We start from the raw sequence: 23,493 nt of genomic DNA, 5'->3' as shown, positions 1-23,493 counted from the left end.
GGGAAGATCCCACATGCTGCGGAGCGGCTGGTCCCGTGAGCCATGGCCGCTGAGCGTGCGCGTCCGGAGCCTGTGCTCCGCAACGGGAGAGGCCACAGCAGTGAGAGGCCCACGTACCGCAAAAACAAACAAACAAAAAAAAAAAAAAAAAAAAAAGAGGCAGCCATGTGGTGCAGGGAAGGCTCTGAACTAGAAGGGGAGACTTGCATCTTGACTCGGGATCTGTCCCTCAGCAAGCCCAGCTCCTGCTCTCAGCCTCAGTTTCCTTGCTTGTAAACTAGGGTCAGGGCCTATTGCTTTGATTCTAAGCTTTCTTCTTACAAAAGGACCCCTTATTTTGATCCCTTGGGCTTACAGTTTGGAAGATGTCATGTAAGTGCTGGTTGCTTCATCTTCCCCACAAGCAGGCAGCAGTGTCAGGACAGCTGCATGCAAGCTGGTGTTGTGGTTGACTAGCAAAGGCAGATTTGGGGTAAACAGAATGACCGAGGCTCCAGGCTAGATCCCTGAGCAGCTTCGACCTACCAGCTGGAAAACAGAGCAGGCTCCCAACCCACATCAGCGCAGGATGGCTCCCACCCGCAAAGGCCTGTTCCTGTCTGTGGTCTAGGGCGTTCAGAGGCATCTCCCCAGCCCGCCCCTGCCATGGGTCAAGCTCATCGAGGCTATGGAGGGGGAAGCTCAAGTGCAGGTCAGTTCAGCAGACCCAGCATCTGGTGACCAGTCACTGGAGTCTGAGAGGTACCAGAAAATAAAGCCATTTTATTAGTATTTTCTTATCTGCCATGGTGGCCTGAGGAGTGGGAGTGGAAGGGAGGGAGGCGATGCCGTTGGCCTCAGCCGGTGGTCCTCTACTTGGCCTGGACTGTCTCCTCCAGCCTATCCAGGCGCTTCTGTAGCTCCTGTACCGTGGCCTGGAGCTTCCTCATCTCTTCCTCCAACCGGGATACGGCATCCTGGGGGATCCAGGGCTGCATCAGGCCCAGCTCCTCCCTGGCCACTAGGCCTCTTCCCAAGAGCCCCAGGGCTTGGGCCCTTCTGTCTCTCAGCCAGAGAGCTGCAGGCCTATAAGCCTGAAACCTGTTTTCTGAGGCCTCAGGATTATCCACTCCCAGCCCCCAAAGGATCCCCAACATTGTGAGTTTGGGCTGCCCCAAATGCCAGCCTCTTTCCACTGGGTCAATGACCACATCGGTAGCAGCCCCTGCCCTACCCCATCTTCCTGTCCTGATTCCCGGGCTCCCATCTGCCTCTCACCGAACTGGGAACGCCACTGGCCTCAGGTGCCATCCTCTTGCGCCCAGTGTCCAGGCCCCGGTTGATCCTCAGCTCCCGGCTCTTTGGGGGCACGTAGCCATCCTTGAGGGAAATGAGAAGGGGCCCGGCATCCCGACCCCCTAGCCACTCCTCAGCTGTGAGGGCAGCGTCAGGCCCTGCAGTGGGCGGGTACAGGTCCTCCTGGAACAGGTCCGACTGTGGGGCAAGGCCAAGGCTGGTTAAGAAAGTGGGCCACACCACCACCCGCCACTCCGAGAGCCCGGGGAGGGACCCTGGAGCATCACCTTTCTAGGCACCGTCATGGCGATGGGCTCACACCTCCGCTCATGCAGCTTGTAGAATCTGTGGAAGCAGGAAGGCGATCAGCGCCCACAGCATGGCTGGGCTGGGACTGAAGCGCGGCGTGCGGTCGGCACTGCCCAAGGAGCATACTCAGGTCAGGGGCAGGGGCAGTTACCTGGCAATCTCACACTTGTTCACCTCCAGACCACGTTTGGGCATGTAGCCCATGCCACGCTGGGACTCCTTGGAACTGAACATGGAGAGATAGTGCAGGAATGGGGCCTCGGAAGTGATCTCGAAGTACCGGATAGAGCTGTCACCCTGCAGGTGGTGGATGCAAGGGAGGATCAACACGGGCAGATGCCTCCAGCCGTGGTCCTTTCCCAGTCCCCCTGCCCACCTTGCTCCCCCGACCCCCTGCCCAACTGGGCCACCTTGCCACAGAGGTAGACAATGTTGGTGTCAGGGTCAAAGAAGGGCAGCAGGACACCGCTGCTCGTGTCCAGTTCCTGCAGGGACAGCGGCTCCTCCAGGTGCTTCTGTAGAGACGGGCAGGGGTTTATAATGAGCTGGACCACGTCAGGCCCAGGTGCGGTCCAGTGATGGAGGAGTGGGGTGGGGGGCTTATAGACCAACCAGCGGAAAACCCCATCTCGCGGTGGGTAAACTGAGGCCATGGCCTTCCAGCCAGACACTTGGCAGGGCTGGGACTAAGCCTGTTCCCTGCCGGGCACTCACCGTGTCCCACAGCGCCACCTGCCGCTCACTCATGCGGCTGAAACCTGTGGTCAGGATGTTTCCATCTGACACAAACACGGCACGCACAGGCCGGGTCCCCTCATGGGGACGGTCCTTCTCCTGGAAGGAAAGGGAGGGGACCGGTCAGGCATCCGCACGCACCCCCTAAGGGCCAGGCCCCAGCTGGGAGTGGGTAGCATCTAGGGGCCTGGTTGGTGGTGGGTAGGAGGGGCAAAGCTCTCAGGGTCAAGGGTCAAGGCAACTCACAGCTACAATGGTGCCTTTGCGGGGCTCAATGATGCGGAATCGCTTGTCGCGGCAGGAGGTACAGATGAGGGCGCCATCTCGGCTCCAGTCCACGCTGTAGATTGTGTCCGGGTGCACGTCCGAGCCCAGTGTCAGCACGGCCGCCCCCGTGCCCACGTCCCACACCAGGATCACATTGTCGCAACCTGGGCGATGCCCCCAGTGTCAGAAGTCATGAGCCTCCCACCCTCGCTGTCAGGGGACCAGCCCTCCCTGCTTCTCCCCCCGGGCACCTGCACTGAGAAGCACATTCTGAGCTGTGGGGTGCCAGGCCACAATGCCCACGCGCTTGGTGTGGCCCTCCAGGGTGACGACAGGCTCCCGCAGGGGCAGCACCAGGCCCCCATCAGGGATCTCCCACACCTGCAGAGAAGCGGCGAGTGAGTCTCGGGGGCTCCGAACGTCAGCTCCAGTGCTGGAGCCCCCTCCTGGCCCGTGTGTCCCCACACTCACCATGACTGTGCAGTCCTCGGAGCCACTGGCAATGACATTATCATTGTGCGGGCACCAGGCGATGTCCAGCACTGGGGCCGTGTGGCCACAGACCATAGGCACGTTCTTGTCCACACGTCCAGTCTAGAGGACACAGCAGGGCCTCTGAGGGAGGTGCTTTTGCCCTCCAAACCCAATCCAACCTCCCCACTCCCCTCCACGAGGCACGGAGAGAAAAGCTGTGAGGTCCCTGGGAGGCAGAGCGGGGCCTGGGGTGGGAGGGTTTGGTCCTCTGCCCCTGCCCCAGAGTTCTCTGGGCAACTCAGTAGTGCAGGATGGGCACAGGGGGCTGGTCCTGCCTTGCTGTCAGAGCCTTGCCAAGTTCCTGCCATCTCTAGCTCAGTTTCTCATCCATGCCCCACGGCCTGGTACTCCCACCCCTGCTTCCCCAGGTGAGGCCCCCATGGGAAGACAGGCCAGGGCCCTGGGCATGGGACAGGCTGCTGGGGGGTAGTTATACTGGGGCTGGAGTTCCCCAAGGAAGTGTGTGTGAATGATGGGGCTGTAGGGATGGGTCCTTCCAAAAGGACAGGGATGGGGAAGTCTGTCATAACCGGCCCCCCGGCAGGAGCAGAGGTTTGGAAATGGGCTCTTCCGGGGACAGCTGCTGCAGCAGGGCTTCCTGTGTGAAGAGCGGGCCCAGCTCTCACCCCGACAACCACTTCCTCTTCTCTTGTTTCCATCGGACCTTTTAAGGTAACAACTGAGGGCCTGTCTCCCCTTCCTGTCTCACCACCCAAGAGCACAGGAGTGTGCTGGGGGTGGGGGTCAGCAGACAACAGGGCAGGGGAGGCAAGATCTGACGGAGGCCGGGTTGGGGGAGCCGAGAGGGTCTCTTACATCACCCCTGCCTGTGAGCTTGGAACCAGAGCTTGCTGCATTCCCAAGGGCTCCGAAAGTTCCCTCCAAACCCTAAGAGCACTTGCCCAGACTCCATCCCAGCCCTCTTCGTGCTCCCGAGGGGAGAAAGGTCCAGGCTGAGAACTGGGAGGCCTGGCCCTGGGTCTGCAGGACTCACTGTACGTCCCTTCCCGTGTCATCTCCCCTCTAGCTTTAGCTTCCATCCGCCCACTGCATGTAGGAGCTGAAGGAAGCCTAAGGTTCATCTGGCTCAGCTCAACTTTACAGACAACACTGTGGCCTGGGAAGGCTTGGGGATAGTCAATCACCTCATCAGGACCCCCAGGGGGCCACTAGATGACCAGAGCCCCCCCACCAGGGCTCCAGGGGCTCACCTTGCCCAGGGGCAGCACCAGGAAGGCCCCTCCCCCACTGGCCTCACAGATCAGGGCCACGAACTTGGGGTTGACAGAGCAGAAGCCACTGTCCCAGGTGTTCTGTGAGACGCGCACGTCCTCATAGCACTGGTCAGCCTTGGCCGGCTGTCCAAACACGTGGCGGAACTTGCTGGAACGGACCACTTGCCGGCTCATCCTGGAAGGCACACAGGTGGAGGGCTTTTCTCCCTTCAGGTCAACTCTGACCTTACAGTGGCCCCCATCTCCCCCAGGACCCTCCTCAGCCTGGCAGTCATGGCCTCAGCTAACTTCCCCAGCATGTCTCCCCGGCCCCTTGCCGCTCTCCTCTGTAACTGACATCCTGCTATGCTCACACTCGCCTTGCCCACACCTCCTCACCCCTGGCTAACCTGCAAGGCCCACCTTCTCAACCCGCCCCAAGCCTGGCTTCTGTACCCTCAGCCTCCCCGGCAGAGCCTGATGTGGGGTAGCACCTAGTGCCGATTTGACCACAGAATGGTTGACGGACACAGAGCCCTTCCTCTCTGACGGGTCACACTCCGGGGCCTCAATGCGACAGCTTGGAGGGTGGGTTCTCTCAGCCTCAGTGTCCAGACCTCACACCCTCACACCCACATGAGAAGCTGCCTAAAGGCAGGGGCCCTCCCCGCCTCCAGGCCCAGGGTTGGACATGCTGAGGGAAGCAGTGTGTAGGTTTGCCTGGGAGGCATGTCCTCAGTGGCAGGAGGGCTTCCCCAGCAGGTCTCCGGGCTCCAGAAACAAGCGGATGGCTCAGGTCCCAGCATCACCTCCTCCACGCACCTCTGCTTCTCGCCTCTGCTTAAGCAGGTGCCCTTCAGTGCCTTCTCCAGTCCCAGTGGAACTATGCTCAGGAAGGGAGAGGCCGGCACCCACTTCTCAGACGGAGGTCCAGCTAGGATGGTTTTCCCCCCGGGCTGGGTGACAGCGAAGCCAAGGGGCCTGCCTCTGGCTCCCCAGGCTCCAGGCCCCCATCCTGGCGCCCAACAGCATCGCCTTCCAGCTCACCGTGGGGGCCCCCCCAGGGCCTCTCCTCCACGGCCCCAGCTTCACCCTTTTGCCCCCCCTTCAGGCCTAGCCCTTCTCACTGGGGGCTCCAGCCAGCCTCGCCCATCCCGTGACTCTCCAAGAGGCTCCGGGGTCCACCCGCCCGGAAAGCAGGTGAGGAGCTTGCGTGAGGAGAAGCAGTCTGGGGGCAGGGGATCCATCCCAGATGGGAAGCCTGGGTCTGGGGAGAGGGAGCCGCAAATCGGAGGTTGGGAGACAGGAAGCCATCGTGCCACCCCACCTCCTTCCCCACCGCAGGTACCAGGCCCGGAAACCACGGAAAGGGGAACTTGGTCTTTTCTTGTTTTGCTCTCAACCCCTTCCTGTCTCCAAGCTCAGGGCAGCTGCTGGGCTCACCCCACCCTGCCCCCGACTGCCACCCCAAAGACTCCCATTCTGGGGAGAGTCCGGTCGGCGCGTGTCCTGACCCCCGGGCTCCCCCACCTCCATCTTGGCTGCGGTGGTCCCTCACCCTCGCCCGCTCCCGGAGCTCTCAGACACGCAGACGGACCCTCCTCCGCGCACCCACACCCCAGGCGAGTCCCGCCACGCGGGGCGTGAACGGGCTCTGTCCCCGCCTCCGAGCCAGCTCGCTCTGACAGTCTGTCGGCCCCCGCAGAGGGCTTCTGCCAGGCTCCCGCCTGCCCCACAGGTGGCCCAGGGCAGCGATGCCGAGTCCCGTCCCCGGGCTCCAGCCTTACCTGCTGCTGAGAGATGAGTGACCCCCCCAGACGGAGGAGGGAGAGGAGGAGGAGGAAGCAGCTGGAGGAGCCTGCGACTGCCGGCTGAGGATGCTCTTGTCAAGACAATGAATGAGAAGCAGCGGCGCCCGCCTCCTTAGGGGTGGCAGCGCCCCTTTGGGCGGAGCTCTTGAAGGGGAGAGCCCTTCCCTCCGCAGAGGCGCCGCCTCGCCCCACCAGCCCGCAGCCTCCCCTCCCCTCCCCTCCCCTCCCTCCGCGGAGAAGCTCAGCGCCTTAGGCTGCCAATTCGAAACCAAAACAGATGCTGCTGGCCCGTCGCTGACAATCTGATCTGCACTTTTTAATGTCAAAATGTAAAAAATACCCGTTCCTTCTTCCCTCCTTCAGCCCACCCCCAGCCTACTCGCCATCCTTCGCCTGGCATTCATAAAAGGGCCCATCAGTCCTCCCAGCGGCCTTGGTACAGCCCCCCCCCCCCCCCCGCCCCAGCTAAGGCTATGCTGCCATCTCTTCCCCCACCGACGACGCTCAGGGAACAGGAAGGCGGGGGGACAAGGAGGAGGGAGAACCCTGCGCCCACCTGCACCCAGGAAGCCTGGGGCCTCTCCGGGCTCCTACATTTACAAGCAGGTGGCCTTGGGAGAGTCACTTAACTTCTCTGGGTCTGTCCTCACCTAGGAGCGCCTCTGCCTGCCTCACAGGGGCGGATGAAATAATTTGGTGTTATGGAGAGCCTCTTTGTGCAGGGCCTACGGAAGTGAAAAAGTCAGAGTTGAGTTCCTGCCCCAAAGAGCTCTCAGTCTACTGAAAGGAGAGGCGCAAATAACAGCTCCAAGAGCTAAGTAGAGGCCAAAGCCCAGACTTCAGACTAAGAGGAAGGAGTTCGTTCCCATCCTTGGCATCAGCGTCTCGGAGGTAGCAATGCGGAAAGACCCGCTCTAGAATCAGACTGCTGTGCGAGCTTGACTCCTGGCCGGCCGGCACACCTACTGAGTGACGTTGGGCAGGTTCCTTAACCTCTGTCAGCCTCAGTTTCTCTTTCTGTAACAGCGTCATACCTACCTCCTGACTTTATTGGAACAGAAGGCCTTCTGCACCTCATCCAAAGTGTAGCAAGCACTTAATAAATGTTGCCTCCCACCACTGTTACTGTTTAGAGTATTGGGACTGAACCTGAAAGGATGAGAAGGGGCCAACAGGCGTGACCGGAGGAGTTCTTGTCAGCAGAGGGGCAGCCTGAGCAAAGTCCCAACGATGTGATCCTTCAGCCCCTGGTTCAAATCCTGCCTCCACCACAGCTTGGCTGCGTGATCTTGGGCAAGAGGTCTAAACCTCAGTTTCTTCATCTGTAAATGGAGGCTAAATATGATTTGTCCCATCCAGCTTACAATTATGAGGCTCGAGTGGTTATAAAAGTGTCCTACACACTTTTATTCCATTCAAGCATCCAATTTAAGAACCTCTGTGTTGTATTTCACCTGAGAGCCTGCTACTGGACTGGACTGGACGGGGATGGGCAGGGATTGTGTCTCCAGCGGAAGTGATGAGAATAACGGCTGGGATTTACTGAGCACCTACTGTGTGCTGGGCACTGCTCTAACACTATAAATACGCTGCACTCGCTTAATCCTCACAACACACCCAGGGGGCAGGTACCACCTCTAATGTAAAGAGAGGAAACTGAGGCACCCATGACCTTCAGTCCTGGGGCACCTCATTTCCAGGCAGAGGACAAGCACGTTGTGAGGGGCCTGAAAACCATGCCCCCTGAGGCAGAGCCTGACAGGCATGGAGAGGGAAAGGTGGGGATGTGCAGAGGCTACTCTCTCATTCCAGCTGGCCTGCTGTGGGGCGGGGGGCACAGACGCGAGGCTGGTAGTGGAGGTTGTGAGGCAGCAGCTGTCCCAGCAAAACAAGAGTGAGCGTTAGTTCAGTAGTGGGTGCTGAAGGGCCCTGCCATGCGGCTCTTCATGTGATTAAGGCGAGGCTGATCCTTCCTGCGAGGGGTGTTGGGAGGGTGTTCCTGCCAGATGCCACTGGACCAGCATCTTACCATCCCCTCTTTCCTGGAGGCTGCATCTGGGCTTTCCTTGAAGAAACCAACCTTTATGCACTGGCAATCCTTGAGGTTTGAGAGGGTGTCCAGGGTAGGCACACAGTCCACGTTTCCCCAGTCAAAGCTACCTTTTTTGATTGGTTCAGGGGTGGACACTTAAGTCTATGCATGCAGAAGCAGATTCACTGGAGCTGCTAGAAAAAAGAGCCCTCTTTCCCCTGGGGGTTAGTAAGCTAAAAGGCTGTAAGCCCAGGACTACTAGTGACCGTCTTGATACCATGCAGGAAAAGCCGCCCAGAATGAGCCCACACAGAGGACTGCAGACACAGGATATGAAGACAGCCATACTCTTGACATCATTTGAGTATCGGGATCAAGCTGTGCCTGAGTCCCTTAACCTTCCATAAGTTCCTTTTTCCACATAAGTCACTACGTTTGAGTTGGTTTCTGGCATTTACAGTTGAAAGTGTTCTGACTGGTACACCCACCATGGAGGGAGACAGGACCGGAGGCCCTTCCAAGGTGCCAGATACACAGAGTAAAGAGGGACTGAAATGCTGAGCACGGGATAAAGTTCAAACTCCTTAGCAAGGCCCACAAGACCTCCTCTGGTCTGTCCTGCCCTAAAGGTCTGTAGAGCATGATGGAGTCAGCCCCAGAGAATCTTTCCTTCATGGTTCTCCTGCTGCCCCAGCACAGTGATGTTTCCTCACCAGTAAAGGTGCACAGCACTGCTCACTTACACTAGAGTGTGCACCCATCACCCAGCTTCAACAAGTACAAACACATGGCCAATACTCGTTCATTCCTTCTTCCACATTATTTTCTTGGCATGTATTAAAAGAAATCCAAGACATCATAGCATTTCAACTTAAGTACTTCTGCATTTATTTCCAACAGATAAAGACTTTTAAACTCTTAGAGTTTTTAATAAAATTGCATTAACTTTATAGATTAATTTGAGAAGGATATTAAGACTTCCATCCATGAATATAGTGTATTTCTCCATATATTTATGTCTTCTTTTATGTCCCTTAATATGATTTTATAATTTTCTCTATAAAGGTCTAGTATATCATTAAATTTCTCCCCCCTAATAGGTGTATTATAGTTTTGTGGCTATTTTGAATGGATTCTTCTCATTCTAGTTGTAACCTTATTTTATTTCCTTTCAAAAATCAACTTTATTTACATACAATAAAATACATCTTTATTCCCATACAATATAGCACACTCAATGTAAGTGCATGGTTCAATTAGTTTGGACAAATGTTTATACCCAAGTAATTACCACCATAATCAAGATATAAAATATTTCCATCACTCCTAAAAGTTCACACCCTTCTACAATCAGTTTCCACCCTCAGACCCCGGCAACCACTGACCTGCTTTCTGTCAGTATAGATTAGTTTTGCCTGCTCTAGAATGTTCCATACAAATGAAATCATACAGTATGGGTCTGTCTTTTTCCATTCAGCATAATGTTTTGAAATTAATCCATGTTATTGTATGTCAGATAAGGATTTTTATTTTACCCGAGCACAATACCACTACGTAATACATAATTATACCTAAAATGTTTAGCAATAATTTCTTTTTTTTTTAATTTTTTAATATTTATTTTTTTTGGCTGCGTTGTGTCTTTGTTGCTGCACGTGGGCCTCCTCTGGTTGTGGCGAGCGGGGGCCACTCTTCGTTGTGGTGCGCGGGCTTCTCACAGCGGTGGCTTCTCTTGTTGTGGAGCACGGGCTCCAGGCGTGGGGGCTTCAGCAGTTGTGGCGCACGGGCCCAGTTGCTCCGCAGTATGTGGGTTCTTCCCCGACCAGGACTTAAACCCGTGTCCCCTGCGTTGGCAGGTGGATTCCTAACCACTGCGTCACCAGGGACGCTCTCTTATTTTTAAAAAAAAATTTATTTATTTTTGGCTGCGTCGGGTCTTAGTGGCGGCACATGGGATCTTCCTTGCGGCATGCGGGATCTTTCGTTGTGGTGCGTGAGCTTCTCTCTAGTTGTGGTGTGCATGCTCAGTATTTGCGGTGTGTGGGCTTAGTTACCCTGCGGCATGTGGGATCTAGTTCCCCAACTAGGTAACGAACCCACGTCCCCTGCACTGGAAGGTGGATTCTTAACCACTGGACCACCAGGGAAGTCCCTAGCAATAATTTCTTAACATCATCTAATTCCCAATTTATGTTCAAATCTCCATGATTACCTAAAAAAAGAAAAGAAAAAAAGAACCCAGAAATGACTCTTAACATCACCAAAAGTAGGACACCAGATATTACAGGCCTCCCATAAAATGATATAATAAGTATGTAACATCACCTTTGCAGTATTCTTGCCAAAATCATCACCATCATCATCGTCATCATCACCAGCCAGAATCTAATGGAGCCTCTAGATCTAGCTATTAGTTTGTAGGAAATAAAAAGGATAGAAGACCAGGTTAAACAATACCAGGAGGAAGCAATTACCTAAATCTGTAATGTAGAAAATTTTATAGGATAAACGATCTGGCTTCAACAAATAAATGGCATTCAAAGGAGGGGAAATATATTAAAAGAGGCTTAAGAAACATATCAACTAACGGTAACATGTGAACTTTCTCTGGATCCTGATTCAAACAAATCAACTGTAAAAGGAGATTTTTTTTTTTTAAAGCATGAGTTTTAAAGCAGGGAGACCCTGGTTTGTTTATTCATTTATTTATTTTTGTCTGCATTGGGTCTTCGTTGCTGCACGTGGGCTTTCTCTAGTTGCAGCGAGCGGGGGCTACTCTTGGTCGCAGTGCTCAGGCTTCTCATTGTGGTGGCTTCTCTTGCTGCAGAGCACGGGCTGTAGGTACACAAACTTCAGTAGTTGTGGCTTGCCAGCTCTAGAGCTCAGGCTCAGTAGTTGTGGCTCGCGGGCTTAGTTGCTCTGTGACACGTGGGATCTTCCCGGACCAGGGTTCAAACCCATGTCCCCTGCATTGGCAGGCGGATTCTTAACCACTGTGCCACCAGGGAAGTCCCTAAAAGTAGATTTTTAAAAATTAGATTCCGTCACTTACAACCAAGAGTCCCGAATGCTCCAAGCAGCACTGGGTCCTTGGTGCTGCACCAACATTCCATCACTGAAGAGTCTCAAGAGCTCTGTGATGTGTTTTATTGTCCCTCTTTTACAGTTGACCAAAATGAGGCTCACAGGCAGTAAATGACCTACCCACAGTCACACAAACTGGGATCCAAATACAAGTCTGTGTGACCCTTGAAACCCATGAGTCCATTCACGGTTTCCAGTTGTTTTGCCGAAAGCCTGCTTTCGGTTTTAAGGTTCGTTGGATTTGTTGACAAAACAACCACTCGTTTCACACAAATAAACAGCTTTAATCAATTCTTTAATGAAAGGTGATTTAACTTAATTTTAATATACAATCTTTAGAAGGAAAGGAACAAGAATATTAGAGAAACATAACAGGATATATACATCACCGAATTGGGCCGACACCTACTTCCAGATCCAAGTAACAGCTGGGAAGTTCCAAGTGACAGCGATCTGGAGCCCCAGTTGGGAAGGGTCCCGGGCGGTTCGTACACCCCACGGGTGAGACTTCAGATTGGAGTTCTGGGGGCTTCCGTTTATAATTCCAGGCCGCAAACTGATATGATCAGTCTGCGTGCAAAGATGGAGGTCTGAGTTTACTTTAATAATGCTGTTGGTTTCACCATGTGGGTCACAAGATTTTCCAGACCCTGGGGGACTGGCCAGGTCCCCAGGGCTCAAGGAATTCCAAGACCCACTCCCTTTCTTATAGTAAGCGCTGCTTGACTTGCGAGCAGCAATTGTTGCGTGTGCAAGTAAGCCCGCAGTCCAGGCAGGGTTACAGGTCGGTCAGAGGCCTGCTTCTGCCTCTGAAGCCTGAACAAGACTGCTTTATTCATTTCCCCAACACCAGTCGACCTCCCGAAGCAGAGGAGGGCACAAAAGCCAAGAGCAGTGAGATCTGGAGGGCGAACCAGGATGGAAGCATGGTCCGTAGATGGTGGTGGAACGGGTGAATGAAATTACACTTATACTGGGTCTTGAATAAGAGTTTGCCAAGCAGAGAAGAGAGAGGAAGAAAAGCGAGGAAGGGACAATGACGTTTTAAGGGAATGGTGAGCTCTTCACCATGGCTGGAGCTCAGGGGCTTGGGATGAAGGGGAAAGTGGTGAAGCTGGGAAAATCCCCGGGAGGCAGCTCATGAGGGACCTCAAGCTGTGTCTTCTCAAGGAGTTTGCTCCCTATGCAAGTCTTTAAGTAAAGGAGTGACAGGGTCTCATTTGCAAGAAGTTACTCTGACAGCCTGGACCCTGCCCCTGTGGCCCCCAGGCCTTCTCACAGTTGTGGTCCCCCATCCACCTTCAGGCTCCGCCCTGACCCACATTCAGGAACAATCCTGGCCTTAAGCAGGAGGCACGTAAACATGCCTTGTCCACAGGCTCAGGTCTAAGCCAACCTTGCCGGCCACTTCTCGCCAGCCACCTCCTCAGGCTGCCTTCCTTACCTTTATGAGATGATCACTGCTCCTATTTTATGGAGAAAAGAGGCAAGAATTCTTTCAACCCCTTTACTCCCAACAGCAACAACATCTCCAGCTCCTAGAAACAACCATAGGCTGTCGTTACAGGGGAGGTGTCCTCCTAGGGCCCAAGGCTGATGCCTCCCTCTTGGGACACATTCCTTCCCACTTCCTCAGTGACCTCACTCCATCGTTTAACCCCTTTCTCCTGCACTGCCAAGTTCTCCTCTCCACAGACCCTCTCTCTTCAGTATCTAAAAACAAGCTGAGTTCCCCTGGGTCTTTGGGGGAACCTCTCTCAACTTGGCAACCTCAAACCACTTCCCTATCTCTGTCTTACGGTTCACAATCAAGTTTCTTGAAAGAGTTGTTTACACTTACTGTCTTCACTTCCTCATTTCCTACTTAGTCTCATGAGTCTGGCTTCTGTTCCCACCTTTCCGCACAGACGTGCCCTTGCCTCAGCCACCAGTGATCTCCTGATCATTACATCAAATGAGCACGTTCTGGTGATCATCTGATGCTACCTACCACTCCCTTCCTCTAGAATCTTTCCTTTCTTTTGTGTCTGGGCCCCACCATCTCCTGGTTCCCTTCTTTGCTCTGAAGTTTTCTCTCAGTCCCCTGCAGGGTGTCTCTCCCTTTGCTTAACACAACTGTCTGTAGGATGCTCCCAGGACACCACCTCTTCCAATGCACCCAATCTCCCTACACCAGCTCTTCCACATCCACAAGTTCAAACTCTGACAGTCCCCAGTCTGTCTCTGTGGCTCAGTCCTACTGCCTGTGCTCCCTAGTTCTGACTAGCAACTCCATGGCTCGACCGGCATGTCCCATTAGGACCTCAGGGAGAGCCTCACAAGAGGAGAAAGTCTTGAACTTGAATCTCTCCCTTTCTCTCCATGCCCACCACCACCGCCTGAGCTGCGCTGCTTGGACCATGGTGCTAGCTCCCTGACCGATCGCCTTCTTCTGATTCATCTTCTACCAGGGACTGGTTTCGTGGAAGACAATTTTTCCACAGACCAGGGCGGGAGGGGATGGTTTTGGGATGATTCAAGCACATCACATTTATTGTGCACTTTATTTCTATTACTTAAATTATTGTAATACATAATAAAATAATTATATAACTCACCATAATGCTGGCAGGAGGCGGAGCTTAGGCGGTAATGTGAGCGATGGGGAGCGGCTGTAAATACAGATGAAGCTTCACTTGCTCGCCCTCCGCTCAACTCCTGCTGTGCAGCCTGGTTCCTAACAGGCCATGGACCGGTACCAGTCCGTGGTCCAGGGGTTGGGGACCCCTGTTCTACAGCATCACTAGAGTCACCGCCCCAGTCATACTATGCCGACCTTACAAAACGCTACCAGCTCCTGAACATTTCTGGGAAAACACTGAAACTCCCTCAGCATGGCATCAAAAGCCCTTCATGATCTTCCCCCATCCACCCTTCTGGCCTTGCTGTTCATCATCACCCAAGCTCAACATGCTCCCTCATTCCTCTGGTCCAGAGGCTGAGCCCTCGGATGTCTACAAGGGAAGGAGTGGAGGTTGGTGTTCCAGTTACCTGTACGGAGTAAACCATTCCAAAACTTGATGACTTAAAACGATAACTGCTTTATTAGCTCTCATTATTTTAGAGTTTGGAAAGGGAGTGTCCTGAGAGAATGCTCCAAGAGGATAGGCCTGTGATTTGCATAGGGTTCCTTCCACCACATTCTTTTAGTTAAGCAGTTACAGGACCAGCCCAGATCCCAGGAGAGGGAAGATTAACTCCTCCTTTTGATGCAGAGAGTTACAAAGAATTTGCAGCCATCTTTAAGCCACCATGGGTAACACGAATTGCTGATGCAGGCCAGGTGAGTTCTAATAGGGACTGGAGGGACGGCAGCTGCTCTAGCCCTTTGTCACTGGGCAAGAATGAGGGCACTGTGTAGCTAAACCTTCTGGTGCTTCTGGTTTTTCAAGACAAGTTAGAAATATGGATTTTTAAATGAAAGCTCCAGATCTTTTTACATTGGCAACCAATTCAAACATTTCTAAAAATGTTAGATGAGCAAAATTAAATATATCTTTGGGGCTTTCCTGGGGGCGCAGTGGTTAAGAATCCACCTGCCAATGCAGGGGACACGGGTTCGAATCCCGGTTTGGGAAGATCCCACATGCCGCAGAGCAACTAAGCCCATGCGCCACAACTGCTGAAGCCTGTGCACCTAGAGCCCGTGCTCTGCAACAAGAGAAGCCACCCAATGAGAAACCCACTCACTGCAACGAAGAGTGGCCCCCACTCGCCGCAACTAGAGGAGGACCCCGCGCAGCAACCAACACCCAACACAGCCAAAACAAATATCTTTCGTTTGGATGTGGTTTTTCTGGCCGACAATATTTCTGGACTCTATTCTTTGCCTTTGGCGCAGGCCTGCAGTGTCTTAGTCCTTGTTTGCTAAGGACTCATACCTCCCTCCCCCACACAACCACTCCTCAAATGCTTTCTTTTCTCCCCTGTACTAGTGGCTCCCGATGCATCCCTCTCTCACAGTGATTAGTACATTGGATAGTAATTGTTTACAGGTCCAGCTCTTCCACCAGACTGCCAGGCCCAGGGCCCAACTCGTGGTTGGCATTCGATAAACAACACTTCTTTCTTTCCCAATGCTGCTAATCAACCAGCAACTCTTTTTTTTTTTTTAACGTCTTTTTTAGAGTATAATTGCTTTACAATGGTGTGTTAGTTTCTGCTTTACAACAAAGTGAATCAGCTATACATATACATATATCCCCATATCTCCTCCTTCTTGGGTCTCCGTCCCACCTTCCCTCAACCAGCAACTCTTTTCCACTCTGCTGACACCAGTCTCTTTCCTGACTGATACATCCTCCGTCCCAACTGCCATTACAGTAAGTCACCTACATATGAACCTTCAAGTTGTGAACTTTCAAAGATTCAAACATGTGTTCGCATGTCCAATCACGTAAGTTAGTTCACGTGAAATTGCAGCTTGCCCTCCGTCTCCTATTGCTGACGATCTTTCAGCTCTATCATCTCCTCCCTCTTCTCCCTCCTCTAGTCAGTAACTCTTCTTGCCTGTTCACTTGAGGCCAGCCCCTCTATACCAGCTGTGGTACTGTACTACTGTACTTTTCAAGGTACTGTATTGTAATATTAAAAATGTTTTATTTTTTGTGTATTGTTTGTGTTAAAAGTATTATAAAACTATTACAGTACAGTACTATATAGCCGATTGTGTTAGTTGGGTACCTAAGGCTGACTTTGTTGGACTTACAAACACTCTCGGAACAGAACTCGTTCCTATATAGGGGACTTACTGTACTCTAGTTCAACCCCTGCTCGCTTCTGCCCAGAATGATTCCAAGAGCCTCTAACAAGTCTCTCTAGCTCCATCTCCTCTGTTGCCCCAATCCCTGTACCTCAGCCAGACTCCTCCCTGATGCACAGATCTGACCATGTCAACCCCTTACTCAAATGTTTTAAGATTCCTCCTTTGTTCCTCCGAATAAAATTCAAACACTGTGGACAGGGTTAGTGGATGGAGGTTTTGTGCCTCTTCAGCCCAGCTGGTTCAGGGGTAGAAGCAGGGCCATTTAATGTCTGCCTTGGGTCTTTTTCTGGAACTGCTGGTTGCCATTTCTGTCTCCATGTGGGGAAAGCCTTCCTGAGAATGAAGCTGACAGGCAAAAACCAAGTGGGAATGAGGAGTTGGGGAGAGAGAGACAGAGACACAGAGGGGGAGAGAGAAGAGGAGAGATTGATTTTTTTTTTTTTTTCGGTACACGGGCCTCTCACATTGCAGAGCAACAGGCTCCGGACGTGCAGGCTCAGCGGCCATGGCTCACGGGCCCAGCCACTCCGCGGCATGTGGGATCTTCCCGGACCGGGGCACGAACCCGCGTCCCCTGCATCGACAGGCGGACTCTCAACCACTGCGCCACCAGGGAAGCCCGAGAGATTGATTTGATGACCTTGTTGAGCCCCTCGATGTAGTTTCGCATGATGCCAGGTTCATCCCAGGCTTTCCCAGTTCTCAGAGTCAAGGTGAGATCAACAGCCCGCTGGCTAGACTTGGGGGCCTGGTCTGACTGGTCTGAAAAGCAGAATTGATATGCACATAAAACAAGAACATTCATCAAAGAATGCCCACATTGATTCATTTCAACCATGCTGCATTTTCAGAGAACCACACCCACCACTGATCCGCTTCCATTTTGGAATTGACAAACCAAGCCTCACCAACCCTAGGTAGGGTCCCTCCACGTGACACACATTTCTCCTATAGCCTCCCTTGGGAGCTCTGCAATAGGATCTTGGGACATTAATACTAGACGTGATCTTAGTCCAGCTGCCTCTTTTTATGGGTAATGAAACCAAGACTCAGAGACCACAGTTAATTAGACAGAGTCACAGAGTCTGAGCTGTGGGTGTGGATTCCCACAGTACAACGTTACCAAGTTTGAGACAAGATCTTTGTTTCTTTTTCACACCCAGCTGCAGCTTAGACACAAAACAGACACCCAGTCGTCAGGCTTTTTCAAAGACCCATAAGGTGTCCTGCTTCCTTGCTTATGGTAGATAAAAAAACAAACAGGGAAAGAAAAGGGGGTTCACTAGCTATTGAGTAAACTATTTTTTTCACTTCATATGCAGCTATTTCTGAACCCATTTCCTTTTGTCTATGTCCAGATTTTACTCTCATATTTATACAGCATCAGAGCATCTATTTCAAACTGTAAGCAAGGAATTTGTCTTTATTAGCCAGGTCTCTTTGGGTTACAAGTTACAGAAACCCAGCTTAAATCAATATAAGCCAAAAAAAAAAGGAATTTAGGGGTTCACACAACTGACAAGTCCAGAGACTGAATCCAGTTGCTCAAATGATGCTATCAAGATCATCAGGATTCTCTTTCTTCTTTCTTATGTGTTTAATTCTTGGGCAGGTTCTCTCCATTGATACCAAAGACGACCACCAGAGCTCCAGGTTTATAACTTAACAGATGGGCAACCCTGGAAAAAGAGAGATTCTCTTTCCCAGCAAAAGTCATGAACAGACTCTCATGGGACCGACCTGGGTCACTTACCCATCCTTGAACCAACCCCTGTGGCCAGAGGGATGGAATAGTCTGAGTGGCCAAGTCTCAGTCAAGTGCCTACTTCTCAGGTTGGGATAGTGGAGTCAACAATGTTCAAAGCACTGGGACTGAGAACAGGGGCTTAGATCAATCGTTTAAAATAGAACGAATGTTGGGAGGCAAGTATGACCACTACAGTTCCCCAAGTAAAATCAGGGCAGAAGAAAGACTAGCACTTAGCAAGCAAAAATACAGACTAAATGCGTGATTTAGGCAGCTTTTATTACTCAATCACCTATGTTTCTGATGATATAGGAGTCTTACGGTACATATATATCAGGGTAATAAGATTTTGAATGATAGTTACCAAGGTTGTTTTTATGTTCTTTGAGTTGCAGAAAAGCATGTGAGCTGTTTTCCATTGCTAGAAGGCAATATATATGCTAATTGCCGTATTTCAAAGCTGGAAGGAACCACTTTATTGGAAGAAACTAAGGGCCTGGAATGCCCTAGTGGTCCAGTGGTTAAGACTCCGCGCTGCCACTGCAGGGGACACACTTTGATCCCTGGTCAGGGAAATAAGACCGCAAGTGGCACGACGTGGCACCCAGTAATGTAGCGGCAGAGTCCAGTAACCAAGTTAATCGTTTTTCTCACCACATTGCAGCTGTTTCTGATGGCAAAGGAGATATCTGCGGTTTTTGCCTGATTGTCATCTATTCTCTATTCTATAATAGGAACTAGAATTTCCTTTGGAAGTCCTTTGTGATGATATGATCGTTGCCTACCTAACCTCCATTTCATTCCAATGACTAGTCTAACTCAATCAGGGAAATCCTATTCCTGTGCCAGTAACTGGTTCAAAGATGGACATTTGCCTCAAACTGGCCAATGAGACCAAAAGAAGTCATTAGCAGGTGCTTCATGTAAAGATTTCCTTGCTCATAAAAAAAGATACACTGGGGCTTCCCTGGTGGCGCAGTGGTTGAGAGTCTGCCTGCCGATGCAGGGGACACGGGTTCGTGCCCCAGTCTGGGAAGATCCCACATGCCGCGGAGCGGCTGGGCCCGTGAGCCATGGCCACTGAGCCTGCGCGTCCGGAGCCTGTGCTCCGCAGCGGGAGAGGCCACAACAGTGAGAGGCTCGCGTACGGCAAAAAAAAAAAAGATCCAACACAGCCAAAAATAAATAAATTAAATAAATTTTAAAAATACTGAATTTTATTATATATATAGTTCTTTATATATTTTGGATATAATTCCTATATAAGAGGTACAATTTGCAAATATTTTATTCTGTGAGTTGTTTTTCACTTTCTTGATGGTAGTTTTCGTCTTTCTAGGACTTTGTCCATTCCATCTAAGCTATCTAATTTATTGGCATATAATTGTTCATAGTATTCCTTTATAATCCTTTTTATTTATGTAGTTGGTAGTAATGTCCCCCAAGGTATCTAATGAGAAATTGGCTTCAATTAAATGGAAGCTGAAATAAATCATTTGAACCTAAAATAACTTTTGAGGGGGGTCAGATACTATGTTTTAAGTCTCTTTCATTTTGCTGACAAGAAAAGCTACCTGCAAAAAATGGAATCCAGAAATTAACTAATCGGGTTAAGCAAAAACTTTACATGTGGCCTGTCCGGAAAAGGCAAATCTATAGAACAAAAATTGGATCAATGGTTGCCAGGGACATGGGGTCTGGGCAGGGGATGGAGAGTAACTCCTTATGAGTATAGATTTGTCTTTTTCTTGGAGATGAAAATGTTCTGGAATTAGTGGTGATTGATGCACAACTTTGTGAATATACTAAGGACTAAAACCACTGAAATGCATACCTTAAAAAAGTAAACTTTATATAATATATAGTATATTTCAAGAATGCTGTTTTTTAAAAAATAGATTATATGTGGCCTTACTCTAATTTTCCTAATGTTAAGGAATTAAATGCTATATTTTTCTACCATTCAATGAAAAGAGATAAGGGCTCTTTGCTGGGCAAAAAATAACTTATTTTATAGCCCTTCTAAAATATAAACCTTTTCTTTTGGGCTTCCCTGGTGGCGCAGTGGTTGAGAGTCCGCCTGCCGATGCAGGGGACACGGATTCGTGCCCAGGTCTGGGAGGATCCCACATGCCGCGGAGCGGCTGGGCCCGTGAGCCATGGCCGCTGAGCCTGCGCGTCTGGCCACAACAGTGAGAGGCCCGCATAACGCAAAAAAAAAATAAAATAAAATAAAATATAAACCTTTTTTTAAACAAGAATTGTGAAATATATTTTAATAATTATGAGAAATTATTAATCACAGTTAGTGTAGGAGTTTAATGATATTTCATTAATTTTACTCCTTCATCATTTCAGATGATCCTGATTTACCGTGACATTTGTGAGATTTCCCATTCAAAATTTCTTTTGTTCCTTCAAACTGTAAAAAGCTGATACAGCTTTTAGTTTTTGAGATAGCCAACACAATGTTCTATCTTCCTTCTGCAGAAGTTAAAAAAACAAGTTTAATTAAAACAACAAAAACAGTACCTATGACATTTTCTAGACCTAAACATATCTTAGAACTTTGTTAATATTTCACAGCTACTGCATGGCACTATTTTGTATTGGCCTTGCCAACATTCCTAAAACTGGTTTTCTCCTGAAGTTTCTATCTCAGAGACTCAACTAAGAAAACAGAGTGTGTTCCCTGAGTCTGGCCTCGACCATCTGAGGACCTGGATGTGGACTGACATCAGCTCACCTCCCCCTCAGGGTCAGACGATGACAAGGAGTATGCGAAGTGGGGCCTTGGCATCTACCTGAGTCTGGAGGGTCTATCACAAAACATTCAGGTGGTTCTCTTGCTCCTTGGCATTTGAAGCACCTCTTTTAATGTTCAGCCACAGAATAGTAAAGAATTACATATTTAATGTTTTCATAATTAAGCATTTTAGTCTCAGTAGTAATACATGCTAATTGTATATTAAATCCCAAAAGATACATAAAGAAAAAGTCATTTCAACACTAACCCTCCATTCCCATTGCCCTCAGGTAAACTATGTCAACAATTTGATGTGTTTTCCTGCACACCTGGCAAAGAATATGCTAAATGTGGCTATTGCCCAGAGAGCCAAAGAAAGTCTTGGATGACATAAGCATGCAAAGGAGCCTAGAAAAGAGAATAAAAAGGAAGAGTCAGTGGACTGCAAATGGGCCTGAGAAATCTTTTGGGAGTGATAAAATCGTTCTAATGCCAGTTTGTGGTAATGAAACTGCACAACTCCATAAATTTACTAAAAGTCATTAAATTGTGCACATAAAATGGGTGAATGTAAATTATACCTCAATAAAGCTGGGATGGTTTTTTTTGTTTTGGCTGCCGTTTTGTTGTTGTCTTGTTTTTTAAATAGCCAGGAAGATAGGAAGAAAACCAGGGTCTGGTTTTCTCTGTGAGCAGAGGTCTGTGCCCTTTAGAACCTACCTAGACACCCATGGCAGGCAGAATAACGCCCCTGCAAGGATGTCCACACCTAATCCCTGGAACCTGTGATATGTTCCCTGACATAGATAAAAAGACTTTGCAGGTGTGATTAGGTTTACAGACCTTAAAATAGGGAGAGTAACCTGGATTATTCAGGTGAACCCAATCAAATCACCTGATTCCTTAAAAGCAGTGAACTTTCTCCAGCTGGAAGCAATAGAGATGCTGCAGAAGAAGGCGGAGATTCGCCAGCCACTGCTGGCTCTGGGATGACCAGGCTCTGCACACGCGCACTAGTGAGGCCCCAGGAGGCCAGGGCGGCCCCCAGGTGAAGCAGCAAGGAAGTGGGGACCCCAGTCCCACCTACAACCACAAGCAGCTAGATTCCGCCAACAGCCTGAATAAGTGGATTCTTCCCAGCACCTCCCCGCCAGCATCCAGCCAGCCAGCACCTTGACTTCAGCCCACAGATCCCAGAGCAGAGAAACCACTTGGGCCGACCTGGACTTCTTCACTACAGAACTGTGAGGCTGGAGATGTGGGTTGTCTTAAGTCTCTAAGTTTGCGGTCATTTGTTAGGGTAGCAATAGAAAACTAATACAATACCGAAATTATAAATCAGATGTCAGACCCCACTTCAAACCTTTTAATGACTTTTTGTTGCCTAAAACCAAATAAAGTCTAGACTCCTTAATGCAGAACATGTGGCCCTCCATGACCTGACCCCCACCCCACCCTGACTCACTCATAAGCTGGAGGCTATTCTCCCACCTGCACACACCCTGCTACCTCTCACCTCCCTTCCTCTCCATAGTATGACCTTCTCATTCTCTTGGACTAAACCTAGGCATCACCTACTCCAGGAAGACTCTCCGATTACTGCATGGATCCCCGCTTAGGCTGTAACTTCCTCCAGGGCAGGATCAAATCTTATTCATCTTTGTTTCTTTTTTTTTTTTTTCTTTTTTTTGGCGGTACACGGGCCTCTCACTGTCGTGGCCTCTCCCGTTGAGGAGCACAGGCTCCGGACACGCAGGCTCAGCGGCCATGGCTCAGGGACCCAGCCGCTCTGCAGCATGTGGGATCTTCCCGGACCGCGGCACGAACCCGTGTCCCCTGCATCGACAGGCGGACTCTCAACTACTGCACCACCAGGGAAGCCCCAAATCTTATTCACCTTTGCTTCCCGGGTGCCCTCTACGGTGGATGCTCCATAAATATTATTTACATGTCCCATTCTTTTTACAATATTTATTTATTTATTTGGCTGTGCTGGGTCTTACCTGCGGCACGTGGGATCTTCGTTGCCCCACGTGGGATCTTCAGTTGCGGCACGCGGGATCTAGTTTCCCGACCAGGGATTGAACCTGGACCCCCTGCTTTGGGAGCACGGAGTCTTAACCACTGGACCACCAGGAAGGTCCCTACATGTCCCATTTGGAAGAAAGAACTTTGGTAACTAATAAAGAAGTTCATTAATCTACAAGGAGGTTAGATCATGAGGGCAGTTCCCATGTCCATTCATTTGTAAGGAAGTAAGTGGGAGTTCGGCTGTGTTCCCTAGTTTATTTCCATGAAACAGGACTGTGTATCAGACCTCAAACTTTAGAACAAGCTCCTTGATCCTCCTCGCAGCTAATGTTTTATAGATACTATTGTTGACATCTGTGGCAGAAGGAAACTTCCTTCCTTGATATTTCAGTGTTAGTGGGAAATCCTCGCAGCTACACATGTCCACACTTGCCACCTGGTTACTCACTTGGATGTTGGCTATGTCGGAAGGGCCTTGACACATGAAACTACCAGAGCCAGGTGACTAAAGTTTCTGAACAGTACCTTCACCAACCTCTGCCTGTTTTCCTAGTGAATAGCAAGCTAATAGGTCTTAGAGGCATTTGCCAATCACTTTTCCTCTTCTCTTGATGATAAACGTCAATGACACATTTTTGCACTTTGCATATTTGGATCTTTGTTCTTCAGAATGGATTTCTCTTGGGGAAAAATTCATCCCATGTATGCAAGACCATTCACCATATTTTTATGACCTATTTATTGCTACTACCACATTTTCTAACTAGGATATTTTTTAATGTCACTGCCATTTTGTCTTTTTTTAATTAATTAACTTATTTATTTTGGCTGCATTGGGTCTTTGTTGCTGCACGTGGGCTTCCTCTAGTTGCGGTGAGCGGGGGCTACTCTTCGTTGCTGTGTG

At 50.2% G+C, this 23,493-nt stretch overlaps 1 protein-coding gene and 1 long non-coding RNA gene across 3 annotated transcripts; both read right to left on the bottom strand.

The window, feature by feature from the left end:
* Positions 1–742: 742 nt before the first annotated feature.
* On the bottom strand, positions 743–6,255 carry CORO1A (coronin 1A). 2 transcript variants are annotated; one of them, XM_033840164.2, is made up of 11 exons: positions 6,122–6,255; positions 4,332–4,530; positions 3,058–3,180; positions 2,838–2,967; positions 2,566–2,750; positions 2,299–2,418; positions 1,995–2,099; positions 1,736–1,881; positions 1,563–1,620; positions 1,258–1,473; positions 743–956 (listed from the first exon to the last, which is right to left on the bottom strand). In XM_033840164.2, the coding sequence occupies exons 2-11, from the start codon at positions 4,527–4,529 to the stop codon at positions 852–854; spliced, it is 1,386 nt and encodes a 461-aa protein (XP_033696055.1). In that variant the 5' UTR covers position 4,530; positions 6,122–6,255; the 3' UTR covers positions 743–851. The 2 variants fall into 2 exon arrangements, with proteins under 2 accessions (XP_033696055.1, XP_073648264.1); XM_073792163.1 differs by lacking the exon at positions 6,122–6,255 and adding an exon at positions 5,157–5,265.
* A 3,097-nt stretch (positions 6,256–9,352) lies between these two features.
* Positions 9,353–12,975, bottom strand: LOC109547711 (uncharacterized). Its single transcript, XR_002173646.3, has 4 exons — positions 12,706–12,975; positions 11,671–11,831; positions 10,503–10,584; positions 9,353–10,389 (listed from the first exon to the last, which is right to left on the bottom strand). It is a non-coding gene; the product is annotated as an uncharacterized lncRNA (long non-coding RNA).
* Between the last annotated feature and the right edge of the window lie 10,518 nt (positions 12,976–23,493).

Source organism: Tursiops truncatus, chromosome 15 (assembly GCF_011762595.2).
Source record: "Tursiops truncatus isolate mTurTru1 chromosome 15, mTurTru1.mat.Y, whole genome shotgun sequence".
Classification (NCBI taxonomy): domain Eukaryota; kingdom Metazoa; phylum Chordata; class Mammalia; order Artiodactyla; family Delphinidae; genus Tursiops; species Tursiops truncatus.
This window is presented reverse-complemented; position numbering and strand designations above follow the sequence as displayed.